General features: G+C 39.4%; 1 protein-coding gene across 3 annotated transcripts in view; it reads left to right on the top strand.

The window, feature by feature from the left end:
* Nucleotides 1–334: 334 nt before the first annotated feature.
* afap1l1b (actin filament associated protein 1-like 1b) overlaps nucleotides 335–17,131 on the top strand; it is a 58,448-nt gene continuing 41,651 nt past the window's right edge. For 2 of the 3 annotated variants that reach the window (XM_021468916.3, XM_005161304.6), the window contains exon 1: nucleotides 337–436. In XM_021468916.3, the coding sequence (XP_021324591.1) occupies nucleotides 421–436 (16 nt within the window). In that variant the 5' untranslated portion in view covers nucleotides 337–420. 3 annotated transcript variants of the gene reach the window in all.

Genomic DNA, 17,131 nt, shown 5'->3' with positions numbered 1-17,131 from the left:
GTAAAACCCTAGCCCCTTTCATTTATGTTATTATGCTTTGTTATTTATTTATATATTTTATCCTCATTTAATGTTGATATTTATGTATGCATTTTTCCCTTCTTTGCATGTTCTTTTATTGTATTGTGAACATGTACAGATACTGATAATGCCAAGTTGTTGTACGTTCATTAAACAACAACAACAACAACAACAACAACAACAATAATAATAATGATAATAATATATTTTTTTGCCTGCTAAGCAAGGTAGTTAGACGAGCGTTAGGACCCGGGAGAGCGGTGATTTGGAGCGGTGTGCCACTGTCAAAAGTGTAGTGTTGGCCACGCGCGCGCCGCACAAGATGCTGCTCGTGTACACGAGAGCGCGGGACTGCTGAAGCGTGTTCACGGAGTACTCTAGAAAAACACCACCTTCTTCATGGAGGACTCCACCTGTAAGTCTCAAATATCATTCATACTAAAATAACCTGACATTAAATACGTTATACCTCATTATTTTAAGTTTTGGGTAGTGTTGGAATACAGAACACCTTTGTAGTGTAGCAGGCTACCTGTGGTGGAATGTGAACGATATTATTAGTGCAATTATAGCTTTATCGATACGTTTCTTGTCTTTAGACCATAATTGACTGTGGTTGGTGATGCAAGACATGGCTAACATTTTAGAATATTGCCTAAATATAAATGTCAGACTGTATGTGTGGCAAATTTCTATATAAACTGTGCATTTCCCCTTTTTATCTTAAAGCAAAGATGCTATGGTTTCGTAATTTCTTTATGTTTATTCATATTTATTCAATAATTTAACAATGCAATATAATTAACCTATATATATACAATAAATTTGTAAATAATAACTATATATGAGAAAGAGGGAGAAACTGAGGCATTTTCAGTTGTGCTTATACAGTTTTTAGTGGATATAACATATTGTCCTTAATATATGTGTCATCATTACACCATTACCATTCTGTTTTGTGGAAATGATGCAATTCTGAAGAACTATGGAATTTCTTCAGTTTCATTAAAAGCATAATGATGACATCATAATGACATCATCACCCCTTTCTGCTTGTGAATCTTTCGTGTTGAAGATGAGTGTGTCTGGTCATTATCCTGTTGTCATAAATATTACAGTAAATAAAAAAAATATGAATACATTTCTCAAATATATTATACCTTAAATTCATACTTTGTCTTATACAGTATCAAAAGTTTTCTGTATATGTATGTTTGATAATAACACTTTTTAATGAGAGTTTATTTGTTTGCATTAGCTAACAACATCAGTTAAGGTAAACCAATTGTGAACAATACTTCTATTAATTGTAGTTCACGTTAATTACCACATAACTACATATTGGTAAAATCATAAGTTGTATTGCACTATAAAACCGAATAGGTTAAGGTAACTCAAATCATTTGAGGAAACTGATTGCAACAAACCATTTAAGTTCAAAAACCAATCCTAATGAGTCCTGTGAACTTAATCCATTTGAGTACATGAAGCAATTTGAGCAGTAAAACCCAATAAATTAAGGTAATTCAAACTGCCTAAGAAAACAGTTTGCTACAAACCATTTGAGTTAAAAAACTAATCTATATGAGTACTGTGAACTTACTCTATTTAGGTTGAAGTAATTAGGTATTTATTGAACTCATTACCTTCAACACTGAGTTCAAAACTCTTTTCAAGTGAGTAGAATTAACTTTCAGTCAATTTTGAGTAAACTACACTCATTTAATTTGATAAAGTTGACTGTTGGGTTTTAGAGTGGGGTTTACGTTAGTTAATTCAATTAAGATGCATGTAATATTCAGAAAGAAATGCTGTGAAATATATTGTTACATACAAAAACTGCTTTTCTTGATTAGTTTTGTTTTAATATCTGAAAGTTCATAAACCAAGAAACATTTTCTAGACAAGTAAAAATATTGTTTTATTCTTATAAATAATATAAAATAAAATAATCTTGTTTTAGATTTAAAATAAGATTGTTTTAATTACCCCATTGGCAAATAATTGAGCTTGTTTAAAACAAAAACTCATTTAAGTTTGATTTATTCTTTCTGTAAAGAAAATAGTTGCTTTACTTTTCTACAAAAAGCTTCTTGATTTAAGATGAAAAGTAAGAAAAGTATTTTTTTCTGTGTATTAACTAATACATTAACTAATTGTAACAAATGAAACCTTATTGTAAATTGCTTTCAGTTTCTTTCATTAAAGGTATATTAGCTCACATAAACTAATGAAAAATACAACATTTACACAGTTTAAGGTTAGTTTATATTTAGATTGTTGTATAAATTCTGTAAAAGTATTTTGTTTATTAGTTCACATTATTCAATTCACAATCAAATGTTAACAAATGAAATTTACTTGTAAAGTCTTATCAATAAGTGTACTAAAAATTACCTTTTTATGAAACACAAAGCAGCTGTTTTGTTGCTTTTTCTTTTGTTCTTAATTATTATTTTTTAAAGGCTGAAATAAGCATCTCAAGTATAATCAAATAGATTTTTTTCGCATGACGTCATTGATGATGCGCGAAATTCAGATGGAGGGCAGGAAGTGGTTTTTCTGCATAGGAATTACTATCAGAACATCGAAATGTGTCTGTTTTATGTTGTTTATAATTGTTCAAATCGTCCAAAATAAGAAATACCGAACAGCTTTTATAGACTTCCAAATGTTTTAGCTCATAAAGAAGAGAAAGTTCCAGAAACTGGCTGCAAAACGGAAGAAAAGGAGGCCTGTGATGAACATTTTTTCAATACATCAATGTTGTGTACAAACCTTTTTTGAATGCGATAATTCATTTGACCACCAATAAAGATTATATACAGGCCTAGCTTTGTGTATGAATATGTTAATGTGTAATATAAAAATCAGAAACCACACTACTACACCACATATACAAAATCAAGGAGGATATAAATAATGTACCCAACAATGTAATAAAGTCTCGTTTAGCAAAAATCCAAGTCTTTACTAGCGTTTTGGTGGATTAAACAACCGTAACCTCTATATGCGCAGCCCCGGGGAATGTTTGTTGATGGTAAGTTTGTCGACAGAACAAAACAGAAATGCAACCCTTGCGACAAAACTAGACGGTTATGATTGTGAAACACTTCTCCCGCTTACAAAAATAAATAAATAAATAATAATGTAGACTATTCGTCCACGCTTTAATATGCTTTCATCTGTTATTTCATGATGTCTGGAACATATCATGAGGGAAAACGTAAGTAATTTATAATAAACATGTTTTTGAACCACATAGTAAAGTGTATAATGTGTAAAAATCGGTTAATGAATGCTACAGAATACTGTAGCATATAAACTGTTAAACTGTAATTAATACTGTGAGGTTAGTGTAAACGGTGGTGCATATAACGTAAAAAACTGAAGCCGATTGAATAAATGTTTTATTCCTACAATTGTGTTGTACCACAGCAATAATGTAATTACTACGTCAGTTTAATTCAAGTACTTCTCTATAGTATGCTTCCAAACACTATTATTTACGATAGTATTTCTCATGTAATGTAATTATACAGTATGTACCTCTTCGCTTACATAATGTAACGGGGAGACTGACACGGAGGGATCCATTTTGCAGTATTTATTAAGTCACACTTAAACATCAACACCTCGCACGGTTGTGCGAACATACAACATACAACTCAATGATGATTAGCAGATAACAGATGCAGAGTGATTACCAGGCTTGAGTCAAGGGCAGGCAGCATGGTTCAGAGTCCGTAATACAGGCTTTAGTCAGGGGCAGGCAGCGAGAATCAGAGTCCGTGTAATCTGGCTTTAGGTCAAGGGCAGGCAGAAGACAGAGCAGAATCGAGGAACGGGCTGAAGTGGTAAACGGGAGATCAGGCAGAATAGAACGCTCAGAAATGCTGGCCGGGGCTAAACAAGACTTCGCAATGAAGTGTGTGTGTGAGTTGCTTATTTGTGGTACGTGGGTCATTAGTGAGATGGAGAACAGGTGTGCTGGGATCTGAGTGAGAAGGATGACGTAATGGTTAGAAGTCCGGAGATGGTGACCTCTGCTGGTCAGCGAGGGGAATGACTGGGACCGAGTCGGTGACAGAGCCCCCCCCCAACGAACGGCTCCTGAAGTGAGGCAATTCTCGACGCCGGGGTCTTCCACGGGGGCGAGGGGCCGGCATCTCCGGATGTTGTGAGTGGAACTCTTCCAGTAGTGTGGTGTCGAGGATGTCCTTGCGGTTAATCCAAGATCTCTCCTCCGGACCGTACCCCTCCCAATCAACGAGATATTGGAGTTGACCGCCCCGGCGTCTGGATCTCAGGATCTCGTGGATCTGGTAAGCCTCTTCGCCATCGATCATGAGAGGCGGGGGACCCTGTTCACCGGCTGCCACCTCCCTATCCGTCTCGGCTGGACCAGCAGCAGGCTTGAGCAGAGAGACATGGAAAGTTGGGGAAATACGAAAATGATTAGGGAGTGTCAGTCTGAACGAAACAGGAGATATTTGTCTTTCTATCTGGAAAGGACCCACGTACCTGGGACTGAGTTTCTTGCAGGGCAGCTTGAGGCGTAAGTCGCGGGTGGAAAGCCATACCCATTGTCCTGGGGAATACATGGGACCAGGACGTCGGTGTCGATCGGCTTGTTCCTTGAAACGCCTTATGGCGTGAGAGAGGTGAGTATGAGCTGCGTTCCAGACCTCTTCGCAGTTTTTAAACCAGGTATCCACCGCAGGGAGTTCAGAGGTCTCGCCGGACCAGGGAAAGAGCGGAGGTTGGAAGCCCAGCACGCATTGAAATGGGGTTAATCCAGTAGATGCTTTTCTGAGGGAGTTCTGAGCATATTCTGCCCACATCAAAAATTTGGCCCATTCGTTCTGGGTCGAGTGACAATACGTGCGGAGGAATCGACCGATCTCTTGGTTCAAGCGCTCTGTCTGCCCGTTGGATTGGGGATGATAGCCGGATGTTAGGCTGACGTTGATTTGGAGATTTTTGAAGAATGCTGACCAGAGTCGGGATGTAAACTGGGGACCTCTATCCGATACGATGTCTTCGGGGAGACCATAGTACCGAAACACACACTCGCAGAGTAACTCAGCCGTTTCCATGGCTGTGGGCAGTTTGGAAATGGGAATAAGGCGGCAGGATTTCGAAAATCGGTCCACTACTGTGAGGATGGTGGTTTTGCCCTGAGATATGGGTAAATCGGTGATGAAATCTATAGCGATGTGTGACCAAGGACGATGTGGCACCTCCAGGGGTTGGAGTAATCCAGCTGGACGGTGACGGGAGTGTTTGGACATCTGACAGGGTGAGCATTTGTTAATGAAGTTGATTACATCCTTGTGTATGGAGGACCACCAGTAGCGGGACTGAATCATTTGCACAGTGGCTGTGCTGCCTGGGTGACCGGAACTGGGGTGGTCATGTACCTCGGAGATGAGTCTTTCTCGAAGCGACGAGGGAACAAAGATTTTATTCTCCGGACAGGGCTGCTGAGAAGGATTACTTTCGGCGGCTTGGAGGATCTCCTGATCTATATCCCACTGGATGGGAGCGACAATTAGAGGACTTTTGATTATGAGCTCGTCAGGGATTTCAGAGGTCTCATCGTCTGAGAGGCGGGACAGAGCATCTGCTCTGATGTTTTTCGAACCAGGGATATAGGTGACTTGGAAGTCAAATCGTGTGAAAAACAGCGCCCATCTTGCCTGTCTAGGATTCAGACGTTTACAAGACCGGATGTATTCTAGGTTCTTGTGATCAGTGATGACGATGAAAGGGTGTTTTGCGCCCTCAAGCCAGTGTCTCCATTCCTCTAGCGCAGCTTTCATGGCGAGGAGTTCTCGGTTTCCCACATCGTAGTTCCGTTCAGCGGAGTTAAGCTTGCGAGAATAGAAGGCACAGGGATGGAGCTTCTTATTCACTAGGGATCGCTGGGACAGGATGGCTCCAATTTCAGTGTTTGACGCGTCAATTTCGACGACAAAGGGTTGTTCGGGATCAGGATGACGCAGAATGGGTGCACTGGAGAAGCGAGTCTTTAGCTGGGTGAATGCTCGGACAGCGTCGGGGTTCCATTTAAGGCGAGCATTGTTGGCTTTGACCATGGCGGTCAGTGGGGCAGCGACTGAACTGAAGTTCCGTATGAAGCGCCTGTAGAAGTTAGCAAAGCCCAGGAATCGTTGTAGTTGCCTGATGGTTTCGGGTTGCGGCCATTGTGTCACAGAGTCAACCTTTTGCTGGTCCATGGCCACGCCTTCTGGACTGATAATGTAGCCAAGGAATGAGATGCAGGTCTGGTGGAATTCGCACTTGGAGCTTTTTGCATACAGCTGGTTTTTAATGAGACGTTTGAGCACTGCCCGAACGTGCTGGATATGCTCAGATAGCGAATTGGAATAGACCAGGATGTCGTCAATATATACTATGACCCATTTGTTGAGCATGTCTCTAAATATCTCATTTACAAATGCCTGGAACACGGAAGGACTGTTTGCTAGGCCGAAGGGCATAACGAGATATTCATAGTGGCCGTCAATTGTAGAGAACCCGGTTTTCCACTCGTCTCCCTGTCGTATGCGGATGAGGTTATAGGCACTACGGAGGTCCAACTTAGTGAAATACTGGGCGGATCGGAGTTGTTCAAGGGCGGCAGGAACCAATGGTAATGGGTAGCGGTATTTGACTGTGATCTCATTCAATCCTCGGTAATCGATGCAAGGGCGTAAGCTGCCATCCTTCTTCTTGACGAAGAAAAACCCTGCTGAAGCGGGAGAAGTAGATGGTCGAATAAATCCTTTTTCTAGCTCCTCAGAGATGTACTTCTTCATAGCCTCAGTTTCAGGTTGTGAGAGAGGGAATATGCGACCACGAGGGGGCGTGGTGCCGGGTAGCAGCTCAATGGCACAGTCATTATCACGATGAGGAGGGAGCTTAGTAGCCTTCTGCTTATTGAATGCTTCAATTAGATCGTGATAAGCATCAGGAACATGATGGAGTTCAGAGTCTTCGGTCTTGTTGATTGTGTTGATCTGGATAGGGGAAACAGGATGCAGACATTGGGTAAAGCATTGATTGCTCCATCTTATGATCTCACCAGTTCTCCAAGAGACTTGAGGGTCATGCTGTTGTAGCCATGGTAACCCGAGAATCACAGAGTGTTTAGGGGAGTTGATGGCAAGAAGGGAAATTTCTTCTTCATGAAGAGAGCCTGTTTGAAGCAAGACTGGCAGGGTCTGGAATTTTATACGTCCTTCTCCCAAAGGGCGCCCATCTACAGCAGTGATGGCTATGGAGGAATCACAGGAGGTTAGAGGAATGGAGTGAGTGGTGGCAAACGTGTAATCGATAAAGTTACCAGCGGCTCCTGAATCGATCATGGCCATAGTCTCAATCTCGTTTCCATCATTTCTCAAAGTGACAGGCAGATTCACAACATTATTAGTGGTAGTGAACATAGTGGTTGCACTCACCGAGAGGGTTTTAGGGAGAGGCTTGTTGGGACATAAAACCTTCGTATGACCTGGAAGTCCGCAGTAAATGCACAAGTGATTTCTTCTCCGTCGTTCTCGCTCTTCTGGGTTCAGACAGGTTCTACCCAATTGCATGGGTTCAGCGGAGGTTTCAGGGGATACAGGACTGGAAGCAATTGAGCAGAGCGGATTGCGAGTGCGGAGGAGAGTGTCTAACCTTATGGAAAGCTCGATTAGTTGATCCAGAGTTTTCCCATCGTCACGACATGCCATCTCTCGCTGCAATTCTGGCTTTAGAGCCCTTCTGTAGAGCGTGACGAGCGGATCATCAGCCCAGCCAGTTTGCGCTGCCAAGGTGCGGAACTGCAGAGCGAACTCAGCTGCGGAGCGATCTCCCTGCTGGATACACAATAGCTCCTCGCCAGCGTTACGACCACCCTCCGGATGATCGAACACAGTGCAGAAACGTTTGAGAAAGTCATTAAACGAGGGAAATATCGGGGTACTGTCTGGCCAAACTGCAGTAGCCCAGTCTAGCGCTTTCCCAGTGAGCAGTGAGCACACAAAGCAATTTTCCCGTTCTCGTCCCTAAATAGATGGGGTTGTTGGGCGATAAACAGTTTGCATTGCAATAGAAAGCCTTTACATTTTGCTGGGTTACCTGAGAACTTGTCAGGAAAAGCCAATCGAACTCCGGAAGTCATCGGGGGTTGTGCAACAACAAGTGGACTTGGAGGGTAGTTGGCGGTGGGTTGCGCAGTGGCAGCAGCTTGCAGGTTTTGGAGGGATTTCACCAGTTCATCTGTTAACTGAGTTAGGTGTGTTAGTTGTTGTTGGTGTGTTGACAATACCTGAGCTTGTGTGGTGACTTCGTGAAACAAAACCTGGATGGCTGCGGGATCAGTGTTGGGCGAAGTCTTCTGTAACGGGGAGACTGACACGGAGGGATCCATTTTGCAGTATTTATTAAGTCACACTTAAACATCAACACCTCGCACGGTTGTGCGAACATACAACATACAACTCAACGATGATTAGCAGATAACAGAGGCAGAGTGATTACCAGGCTTGAGTCAAGGGCAGGCAGCGTGGTTCAGAGTCCGTAATACAGGCTTTAGTCAGGGGCAGGCAGCGAGAATCAGAGTCCGTGTAATCAGGCTTTAGGTCAAGGGCAGGCAGAAGACAGAGCAGAATCGAGGAACGGGCTGAAGTGGTAAACGGGAGATCAGGCAGAATAGAACGCTCAGAAATGCTGGCCGGGGCTAAACAAGACTTCGCAATGAAGTGTGTGTGTGAGCTGCTTATATGTGGTACGTGGGTCATTAGTGAGATGGAGAACAGGTGTGCTGGGATCTGAGTGAGAAGGATGACGTAATGGTTAGAAGTCCGGAGATGGTGACCTCTGCTGGTCAGTGAGGGGAATGACTGGGACCGAGTCGGTGACACATAAATATTATATATTTTAGTACAGAAGAAAACTTGGCCCTCTTCATGATAAAAGGATCATGCTCAACATATGTGGTTACTTTCTATTTATATCTTCTTTGAAATATGGTATAAATTGCAAAAATATGGACTTTCCGCTATCTCTCCTATTAATTTTTTTACTTCCTGCCCTCCATCTAAATTTCACGTGTCATCAGATCCATGTGATTGAAAACAACCTATCGTCATAACAGTAATTAGTCACACTTAATACCCTAAAACATTATATAGACCCAAAAGTGCAGGCCATGCTGTCAAATATGTCTCATCCGCTCATCCTGTATTCCTCATGTCCCAAACTTTCCATTGGGGCAGCTATATCAGCCCTTTCATCCTGCTGTTCTGCACTGGTTGAAGGCCAGTTCAGCATGATAGCTATTCATGATCTGAAAGGAAGACTTCCTTGCCTCTCACGCAGGAAATCCGCTAGAGAATGTGTTCGACATTCAGTTTGTTTGCGTGGATGCCAGGAAAAAACAGCTCATTAGCTACATGTTACTGTTTTTAGTCATGGAGAGATTTGGAAATGCCTCTTGAATGTGTGCTTGCTTCCCTTAGTAGGTCTAAATCATGTATAGATGAAACAAATATTGGGTTAGACATCAAGCAAGCTCACTAAATTTGTATAGACATTCTTTGTAGAATTTTTGTTTTTCACTTTTAAAGAATATTAATCAACATATCTTTTACATTCAAGATGTAGAAGAATATATGAAGTGCCACCTGGAGTTTTCTTCTACAATGAGCATTTTTCTCCCCCTCTTATGTTTATATTCAGTTATTTTATGTTAAAGGCAATTGAAATAATGTATTATTTGCCATAAAAGCGAATCTACTGAACCTAGACATAAGAGCCTGAAAGAAATGCTCATTTCAGAAGAAAATTTCAGATGGCGCTTGTAGGTTTTTGCTTCCCAACTCTTTGTATATTTAGCTACACTTGAAGGCATGCTGAATTATTGCGAATTTAACATTGATGTATTGATTTGCTGTTGGTCACACACATCATTATGTGATACCAGTTCACAGGAATGACCTAAGCAAACTGGAACTCTGGAATGCAAGTGTGAAATGTGAAACTTCATCATGTTTCCTGTCTCCTTCATTATGATATTTATGAATGGAAGTCAATGGGATGAAAAAGCATGTTCGGCCCTTTAAAGTAATAAAGGTGTCACGATCTGTTCAAACTGTTCACTGTTCAAAAAAATCTTCTGTAATCTAAAAACAAATGATAAGTTGGCTGCAGGTCGTGGAATGTGCCAATTTGTTCTAAAATAGTGCGTCTAAACCCCGCCTCCACAGAAAAACATGAGCACCTACTTCTACATCGCTGCCTGTTTAGCTCCGCCCACTCCTTTGTGATGTTTTAGTTAAATGTCAAGAGAGGGAAATGCACATACCAAACAATAAAGATGCTCCAAGACAACAATACACTGTGCAGTGCCAAGAAAAACACACCCTTGGCATCATCTTGTAGGAAAGTGTGGATTAACTTGCTCCTAGTGATAAATTGAGGTCGTATGAAGCAAAACAAGTGGTCTGTGAAACAAACTGAACACTAATTGCAAAATTGTGACCTTAAATATCTATAGCCTTTTAAAGCAGTCCTGTTCATACGTTACTCTAATAATTTGAGACTACTCAAATGATTTAACGAAAGTGATTCCATGAGTTCGTTTGTGTAATGAGAAAGCGACAACTCAATTAATTGACAATTAGTCGAGTTGACCAAATGTGGTCTCTTCTTTGAATTAACTTAAATGTTTAAATGCAGATATCTTAAAATGGCTAATTTTTTCAGCTTTTATATTCTTTACTTACTTACTCCCAAGGTCGTTTATATCGAAGTTGATATTTAGCTGCACCATGTTGGTGTTTCGTTACAAGTATTTATTAAGAGGTGGGTCATTAGCCCAATGCTCACCCCCAACCTGGAAGACCAGGACATACACACATACACAATTTGGCCTACCCAATTCACCTACAGCACGTCTTTAGACTTGTGAGGGAGATCAGAGTACCTGGAGGAAACCCACACAAACTCGGGGAGAACATAAAAACTCCCCACAGAAATGCCAACTGACCCAGCCGGCACTCGAACCAGTGACCCTTGCTGTGAGGCGACAGCGCTACCCACTTCGTCACTGTGTCATCGCTGCATGCAAATCAATTAAGCAAAATGTGTACAAGCATAGGCGACGCAGTGGCGCAGTAGATTGTGCTGTAGCCTCACAGCAAAAAGGTCGCTGAGTCGCTAGTTCGAGCCTCGGCTCAGTTGGCGTTTCTGTGTGGAGTTACATGTTCTCCCTGCATTTGCGTGGGTTTCCTCCGGGTGCTCCGGTTTCCCCCACAGTCCAAAGACATGCGGTACAGGTGAATTGGGTAAGCTAAATTGTCCGCAGTGTATGAATGTGTGTGTGAATGATTGTGTGTGGATGTTTCCTACACTGTTAGACCTTACCGGGTTTTTTTACAGTAGAATACTGGCAACACTGTTGCCAGCTACTCACTGTAAAAGTTTGGTATTTCCTGTAACTGAACCATAACAGTGAGTGGCTGGCAACAGTGTTGACAGTTATTTACTGTAATAGAGCAGCAGTGGTAACTAACTGGAAACTGTGTACAGTTAATTACTGTATTGTAGTGTTACAAATCACAGCATTATACTGCATACACATTAATAGTATGTCATATATAGTTATTGTAGTGTTACTAAAATTAATCAGTATTCTTAGCTGTTATTTAAAAATAGAAGGCATAACATTTTTTCAGACAAATTTATTTTATTGTTTTGGCACCAAACAAATAAATAACAGAAAAAGTACAACAAAATGAAGAAATCAGCAGATATAAATATTGTCTTACATATTACAGGTCTGCACAGTAAGGCTGCGGTCACACTAACGTTTAACATGCAAAATTCTGTCATACTGCACTGCGAAGTGGAATTAAACAAAGCGAGTAGTGGAATTAAACAAAATAATTAGAGATTGAAAAAGCAAGCCAGAGAGGTCATATTTTGATCTTTGATTGGTATCAAGCAATCACATGATGTGATTTTGCATGTCAGCGTTCTCCAAGCTTGAACTTTCCAATGCTGCGAATTATGAAATTTGTCGCATGAGCTATCATTCCAGGTCTGCAGTACTCACATGCGTATGAATGGAAGTCTATAGGGAGAAAAGTGCAGTGTGACCGGGACTTTAAGCTGTAACTCTAATTAAACACACCTGATCAAACTAATTAAGGCTTGTTAGAAATCTACAGGTAATGTTGAAGCAGGGTGGGTACTAAACTCTGCTGCCCTGCAGTTCTTCAGGAACTTGGAGTTTGACCCCATGGTATATAGCAGGGGTGCTCAATCCTGTTCCTGGAGATCTACCTTCCTGCAGATTTCAGTAGCTACCCATATCAAACACACCTGCCTGTAATTATCAAGTGCTGTTCAGGTCCTAATTAATTGGTTTAGGTGTGTTTGATATGGATAGCAACTGAAATCTGCAGAAGGTAGATCTCCAGGAACAGGATTGAGCACCCTTGGTATATAGCATACTTTTAAAGCAACTGCCAACATTTATCACAATCACATATCCAATAAACAAACACACACACACACAAAGTGTTGCAGTGAAATGTGTTACTCTCTCCATGCTGACCATGCAAAGAAAAAAAAAAAACTGAAAAGCAAAAAACACAAAATAATTATTTTAAATGTTTAAGTTTTAAATAATTAAAAACTGTCAACTCTCAATAAAAAGTTTAAAATAATTATAAAAAACAAAAATAAAGTTGGCAACACCGAAAAACCAAAGGATCCAATCTTTTATTGTTATTATTATTTTTAAATTAAAAAAATCTCTTGACAACAAACTTTTTTATTGTTTCTAATATAAATTCATTGGTGGAAACACAGCTCTGAATAATACTTAGCAACAAACTCACAACCTGGGAGCTTTTGTGTGTGGATGGCTATGTGTATCATGTTTTTGTGATTCCTTGCGATGATGTGCACGTTACCTTACTGAGGTGATGAAATTTTATTTTGGCTTAGTTGCCAGAAAGATACATACAACTGTTAGCATCTGTACATTATGGCAGTATGTAATATCCAATAAATACATATACTTAAACAAAAGTAATGTAAGAAGTTATATGAGGAGAGGCTAACTAGCTAACAATGTAGCTTTCAAGTACACAGTTCAAGATAACAACAATATAACTTAAAACACAGCCTTATTTCAGAAACCCTCAAAAACATTTGAACACATTTTACTTACTCATTGTAGATTTTTATTTAAATCCTAAAACATATCAGACTCTACATCTGAATTGATAGACAGAGAATAGAGCACACTCAGCAGTAAACAAATCAAACACCTGGCTCCCTTAAAGCGCCAGTATTTTCTGAAAACTTTTTCTAACACCTTTGTGTTTAGAATAAGACAGACAGCCTGTGGGAGTGTGTGGTGATGCCTAAATCATTATTTTCTGCCTTTAAAATGCACGTCTTTATAAATAGCAACATAAACCATCAGCGTAGATGGGACAGTAATGGTGGAACAGTAATTTGCTATTTATTGTCAGTTACTATCTGTAATGAATACATAAAGTAAATTATTGGCTATTTTACAGTTATTTACTGCACAATCTACCAAGTAACAGTGCAGTTATACTAATTAAACACACCTGATCAAACTAAATCTAAAGGTAGTGTATTGAAGCAGGGCTGGAACTAAACTCTGCTGGGCTACGGCCCTCCAGGAGTTTGACATCGCTGGTACATAGCATATTTTCAAAGGAACTGCCTACATTTATCACAATCATGCACATATCATGGAATAAAAACAATAAAAATATAAAAACTTCAAAAAAACTTCCAAAGCAAAAAAGAAAAATAATAAAAATAAATAATCTGATCCTCATGTTGTTACAAACCTGTAATAAAAATAAATAAATAAATAAAATAACCTGATTAATAAATTTATTTAGGAAAGCCTTTATACTATGCTGTTAATGCCACTTTTACCTACTTCATTTGAAGTTTTCCAGACAAATTCATTAAGGTTCTGCAAAAATGTATGTACGTGCTGTTTAAAATATTTTTTAAATAACACATTTTTACTAGTTATTTAGCAAAATACTAATATTCAGATTAAAGTGCAATTTAAAAGCTTAACTATTGGCTAAACTAGGCAAATTAGATTAATCATAGAAAAGTAAACAGTTATAAAAATGATTGTGATAATTTAGTGTGAATAAACTGTGTGAATATTTTTTCCTTTAAATGCATCTCATCGATATCTTTACCTTTTAATTAGCTCTGTGACATTGACATTGGTTGACTCCTGATACTCAATGTTAAAAACATAAAAGGAACCAAAGAAAACACAGAGATGGCTGCAGAGAAATTTAGCTTATCATCAATGCATTGTCTCACTTTCTCCTCAATACTGACCATTCACATACCAAAACTGAACAGTATATATATATATATATATATATATATATATATATATATATATATATATATATATATATATATATATATATATATATATATATATATATATATAGCAACATAAAGCATCAGAGTAGATGGGGCAGTAATGGTTGAGCAGTAATTTACCATTTATTATCACAGTAACTATCTGTAATGGGTACATAAAGTAAATTACTGTAATTCATTCTTTGCACTACAAAATTTCATACAAATCCTGCTCCTTTTACATTAAAATACTGTTTCCTTTTATTACAGCAAAACACTGGCTATTTTACAGTTATTTACTGCATAATCTACAGTGAGGGTTAACAGTGTAGAGATGGGTTGCGGCTGGAAGGGCATCCGCTGCGTAAAAACGTGCGGGATAAGTTGGCAGTGTATTCCGCTGAGGCGACCCTGGATTAATAAAAAGGGACTAAGCGGACAAGAAAATGAATGAATGAATATATACAAGCATTTAACAATACTTACTAATTCAACTTTTCTCTTTGGTCAGATGGGTTCAGGTAGTGCCACTGTCCTGCTCCACTTCAGCAAAATTCAGCATCACTAGAAAATGACCAGCTTGTGTCATATAAAATATATCGACCAATCAGCGCGAATGTCAAGGCAGAATTTCCACCACAACCAATAACTTTGAACTTGGTGAATCATTTAAAGAAATTAAAATATGAATCAAAAGTTTTTTGCTGCCTAATGAGTAAGCTAATCACTCCTATTTAAGGTTTTGTACCAAAACTTGTTATTTTAAATAATGTCAAGTTATATTAACTTATTATATTTAGTAATGACAACAGCGGGTTTACAGTGTAACAATCTGCAGCCAAAAAATGGGCACCTGTGAAATCCTCTCAACTGGGAATGCATTTTTTATATACATAGTTTGCAGCAGGATTACCTTGGATGAGGGTGGATAAAGGGTAATGTTTTTGTAAATAATGTTCAGGTTCTTACACAGTTATTTGCTGCACTGCAAAAAAGATTTTGCCAATTAGTTATCACAACTTAATATTTTGAGTTAACTTATCTGGATTGAATGTGTCGACATAACTTATAAATCGAAGTTTTACTTGCCTGAACTTATCAGACTTAAAAAAGAGTCAGCTGAACTTGTTATAATACTTTTACTAACATTTTCATGTCAGTTGGCGTTTCTGTGTGGAGTTTGTATGTTCTCCCCGTGTTCGCGTAGGTTTCCTTTGGGTGCTCTAGTTTCCCCTACAAGTCCAAAAACATGGTATTGGTGAATTGGGTAGACTAAATTGTCTGTAGTGTATGTGTATGAATGAGAGTATATGGGTGTTTTCCAGTGATGGGTTGCAGCTGGAAGGCCATCCGCTGCGTAAAACATATGCTGGATAAGTTGGTGACCCCAAATTAATAAAGGGACTAAGCCGTAAAGAAAATGAATGAATGAATATTACATTTTTATTTGTTTACTTTTGCACGATGCCAGAGGATGAATGTCTTTCGGTGGGTTTAGAATTTGATTGTGCTGGTAAAAAAAGGCTTAAGCGGGTTGGTAAAATTTGGCCTTTGAGAGGGGTTCGGACAGTTTGGACTGGAAACATTCAAATGCATCTGGCAACACTGACCTTCATATTCTTATTGTAACGCTGGGGTGTATGTTTGTCTGAGGATCTTCTCAAATATCTGCTGCTTTGGTGAAATTGTATTTGCAGACTTCAAAAACCTGTTTTTGTTATTAAATGAACCATGGTGGTTCTGAATAGCACTATAGGGCTGGGCGATTTAGCAAACATGCAACCTTGATAATTCTTTTCCATATATAACGATATATATTTTGATATAAGTTGTTAATGCTTCTAGAATTAAAAGAGTACCCCAACAATGACTGAAGCCACAAAAATTAGAGGGTCCAAAAAACGACAACATATTTGCCTGATAAATTTTCAGTGGCTGAAAATTCGGTACATTTCTAGTATTAACACACTTTTAGATTCCCATTGTTGCACATTAATGCTGTGTGATTGACTCTTAGATCAATATGGAGTAAAAAATGCAGAGCTTATTATTGTTAATGACTTCAATTTTAGCGTGATTCGATATAATATTGTTTATCTTATTTAGCCTTATTAGCACTGTTGCCTACATTTTTTTGACTCTTCTATTCACTCATGAACTGATTCACAGCACGGTTCCCAGTCAGATAAATGACAATATGCTTAGCTCATTGAAGGCTTCATTCAAGCTCAGTATGAATCTCTGAATCTGAATGACACTGATTCCTCTAGTTTCCTTATGCTCACATCTATAAATACCCCTGACCAAACAGACAAAGGCTTCTCTTTTCTGCAGCCTGTGAGCCTGATGGATCCACACAGGCCTGACAGTGTCTCTCAGTCCAGCATTCCTCAGACCGAGCGCATGCATGCAGCCGAGCCGTCAAGAGCGGTTCTTGTCTGTAGAGAAATCACACAGAGTTATTACGATACAGAGGGGCCGCGGAGGTCTTTGTGTGCGACCTCGTAGGCCCTTGCACACTTGTGTCCTCAAAGAGTGGAAATCAAAGGCAGTCATCACAGAGACTTGCTGTGGATGACTAATGTTTTAACCCTTTAATGAAAGGGGGTCAAACGCTGAGGCCTGGGATAAAGCCGGAAGAGCTTTTCCTAATCAACCTTCCTCAATCCTA

Source organism: Danio rerio, chromosome 21, assembly GCF_049306965.1.
Source record: "Danio rerio strain Tuebingen ecotype United States chromosome 21, GRCz12tu, whole genome shotgun sequence".
NCBI lineage: Eukaryota > Metazoa > Chordata > Actinopteri > Cypriniformes > Danionidae > Danio > Danio rerio.
Note: the sequence above shows the minus strand (reverse complement) of the source record. Positions and strands in the feature narration are given on the sequence as shown.